Below are 3,176 nucleotides of genomic sequence, written 5' to 3'. Positions count from 1 at the left end.
ATGCTTGTAATTATTTGTATTTTTATCATGGAACACCTTTTTGTCTTGTCACCGTGTTTTTCCATGAATGAGATAAACTGCATCGAATATTCGTACATAAACTTGCTGTTGCCGCTTATCTACGAATCATTACTAATTCAATAATATCAGTGGCTAGCAGTATGTGGCAATGGTGTGGTGGTTCATTAATCAACAGTAAATACATTGACGTATGGAAGGGTTTTTTCTTTGCTATCATCCCAACTTAACACATGATGATTGCAAAGAACATTCCTCTTGGATGCCCTGCTAGTCAAGTCCACTGCTAGTCAAGTCAAGCTGTGTATGCATATCTAATTTCTGCAATGTGTGACCATGGGACATTGCATCCACCTCATTAGCAAATTGTTTAGATCTGCAATAGTTGACTAGGAACATAATATATGATAATCTGAAGACTATTATTTTCTCCTCGCATTATGCGGTTACAAGACACACTTTGTCCAGCAAAAAGAAAATGTATTTGTTACTCAAAATGGTAGTTTAGGTCTCAGATTATGGCTTTTGTCCCTTCGTGTTGTCTTGACTAGTTACAACTTTCAGTTCATCTGCTTGCTCAATATCAGGATTCGTCTTGGGTGCTTCCTTGCATTTGCTGTAAAAGCAGTACACGACCAACTGAAGAATACCCATTAAGCAGCCAATGAAGCTTGGTGCCTTTACATGAAAACAAGTATGTCAGCATAATTTATACATTTTATTGTGCTAAAGTTTCTTTCTGTACTAACCGTGAGAAAAGGATCCTTTCCAAGGAGCCCATACAGCATCCAGAGTAAACTTGTCAAGAAGCTAAACAATGACAAGTAGAAAGGCATGAACTCCACGCTTTTCGTCCTGATAACTTGTTTCTGGAATGTTGGATAAAAAGTTAATTTTCTTGCCATGCCTTCTGTCTAACTGAATATATTTTTTCTGAAGTACTTTGGAAACTGATATAAGTCCATTGAACCATTTTTAGATATTGTGGAACATACGATATTTTATACAACTTATCACATACATTTGTGGATCAATTTGTCAGGCTTAGAACGTTGTTGCAAATCATTATGATGAAACATGTTGTTCTTTTCTCTGTGAATCATAGTTCAGGAGGCACGTTAAGTAACAGTACTCACCACAGCTACCAACGGAGAGCCATACATTAATATGGAAGCCACCAAACCAATGCTTCCGACAAATACTTTACGCATTTGGTGGGTGTGGAATGAGAAAATTGAAAAAAATACAGCCATGCCGAAGATGATTAGAATAGGAGATACCATCATCATGACAAGCTTCTGCAAAAGATTGCCAGTTAAGTGTTAGGATTACTAATGGATAATAATTCTTATAACATCATATACGTATCTAAACATCGAATTACTCACCATTTTAATTATAAGATTTTAACTACAATCGTGAAATAGTACCTATAAAGCCTATGGATAACTATGAAATAATATATTTTCTTATGTTTGCATCAGAAGGCTGGTGTTTGGTCCTCCTTACATGGTTCAGCAAGAGCGAAAGCGACATTTTATAAATAGAAACATAAAGTGCTCTTGTCCTTAGTCAACATGCTTGCAACTAAACATAAAGTGTTCTTGTCCTTAGGCAACTATGCTCATAATTTACAGATTTATGTTCTTAAATTCACTACACACTAAGTCACTAGTAACTAGATTCTTTTTCTTCATTTCCCTAAACAATAACTGTTGCTTTTTCCAAATCGTATTTACAATGAAGCATCTGGTCCCCGATGATAGAGACTATCACTATATTACTTAATTGCATACCTACACATGTTTACAACCTCTTTTGTCACATTAATATGCAAGAGTTAGGCCTCAGTACATGTTTATGTTTAGAGATAAAAGAAAATTAACAATATATTATTGACATTCTATGATTATCATATAGCTTATGAGTTCCCAATTTCTCTGAATGTGATAAAAATTAGGAGTAAATATGTGCTTATTGCTACCATTTCGTCCAGGGAAGCAAGGCTCTCACTTCTACTTTCGTAGTTTTGCTGATTCAATTTATCATGTCCAAGCAAGGTTTTTGCCTTTGTATATAGTTGTATATATCAACTATGATATGCTAATGGAAATGAACACGAAATTTTGACAGACACTGCGAAGTTATATAGTTGATATATCAACTGGCAGCCATATTTTCTTACCGCGAAGTTACTGACATGCTAATGGAACAGAATCACAGATCTTGAGAAATAACTTACCTTTTTCTCTCGTGGTGCAAACCATATGTATATACTGATAAATGTGCTTTCAAAGAGCACTCCTAGTGAGCTGATTCCGGACAGAGTCCAATTCTCCCATCCAGAGCTCACTACTGGAAGACCGTACCAAGTATATGTGAGGCTGCTGAACAAAGTTAAGATATATGGTATGCATGAGTATTCTTCTACACTGCCCTTCTTTATCACTCTTCTGAATGTCAATCTGGGAAACACAGTAAAATGGAAAGTGTTATGCAATGCATCATATACTCTAAGCTGATCATAGGAGTTTATGATATAGGCATGTACATTGGTGCTGCATAGAGGAGAAAGCAGACTACACTTCCTGCAAGAAAAGACCATGATGGCGTTAAAAGAGGAAGCAAACTAGTTGGAGTAGCTAGTGAATTGAAAAATACCAATAATCCCTGTTGTTACGTGGAGGTCAGGAAACATTCTTTTGGGCTGAAGGTTTTATCTTGCCACAAGAACTAGATTTGCCCAGGGTTCATTGTTTATAACAAGGGGCACGCTATTTATAATGCACGATGGGTGTTTAACGTGTTGGAAGAAGAAGATATTGCTCAAACCACTAGGTGGAATATCAGTAGGAGGCCCACATACTTCTCTTGTTCATACGAAACACGGCACAATTTTCAGCAAGACCGCAAACGTCAAGTAAGGGTGAAATGGCCATGCATGTTTTCTGCTCAGAATCCAGTTAATTATTCCAGCCATGTACCTAGAAGAATCTCAAAAGCTTTTATGTTTGATGCTGGTCCATCCATCCATGTTGGAGAATCTGGTATGTTATAGCATCTATTCCATCTATAAGATAGCGAGATATGGTGTCCAACTGTTGGATTTGCTTGATTATGAAGATATTGAGAAACATCAAAATGTCTCATTAGCTTCT

At 36.5% G+C, this 3,176-nt stretch overlaps 1 protein-coding gene across 1 annotated transcript; it reads right to left on the bottom strand.

Annotated features, from left to right (window-relative positions):
- Nucleotides 1-255: 255 nt before the first annotated feature.
- On the bottom strand, nucleotides 256-2,777 carry LOC119330183 (bidirectional sugar transporter SWEET3a-like). Its single transcript, XM_037603303.1, has 6 exons — nucleotides 2,680-2,777; nucleotides 2,570-2,606; nucleotides 2,261-2,483; nucleotides 1,155-1,316; nucleotides 768-887; nucleotides 256-696 (listed from the first exon to the last, which is right to left on the bottom strand). The coding sequence occupies exons 1-6, from the start codon at nucleotides 2,714-2,716 to the stop codon at nucleotides 535-537; spliced, it is 741 nt and encodes a 246-aa protein (XP_037459200.1). The 5' UTR covers nucleotides 2,717-2,777; the 3' UTR covers nucleotides 256-534.
- Nucleotides 2,778-3,176: the final 399 nt, after the last annotated feature.

Source organism: Triticum dicoccoides, chromosome 1B, assembly GCF_002162155.2.
Source record: "Triticum dicoccoides isolate Atlit2015 ecotype Zavitan chromosome 1B, WEW_v2.0, whole genome shotgun sequence".
NCBI classification, from domain to species: domain Eukaryota; kingdom Viridiplantae; phylum Streptophyta; class Magnoliopsida; order Poales; family Poaceae; genus Triticum; species Triticum dicoccoides.
The sequence above is the reverse complement of the archived record's forward strand: the minus strand, read 5'-3'. Positions and strand labels throughout refer to the sequence as shown.

What these genes read in the sequence shown, in the direction of transcription:
- LOC119330183 (XM_037603303.1), bottom strand. Translation starts at nt 2,716, where the DNA reads ATGTTTCCTGACCTCCACGTAACAACAGGGATTATTG. An exon ending in CTCCTCTATGCAGCACCAAT is followed by an intron (nt 2,484 to 2,569) that starts GTACATGCCTAT and finishes TGTGTTTCCCAG; the next exon opens with ATTGACATTCAGAAGAGTGA. An exon ending in GAAAGGATCCTTTTCTCACG is followed by an intron (nt 697 to 767) that starts GTTAGTACAGAA and finishes TTTCATGTAAAG; the next exon opens with GCACCAAGCTTCATTGGCTG.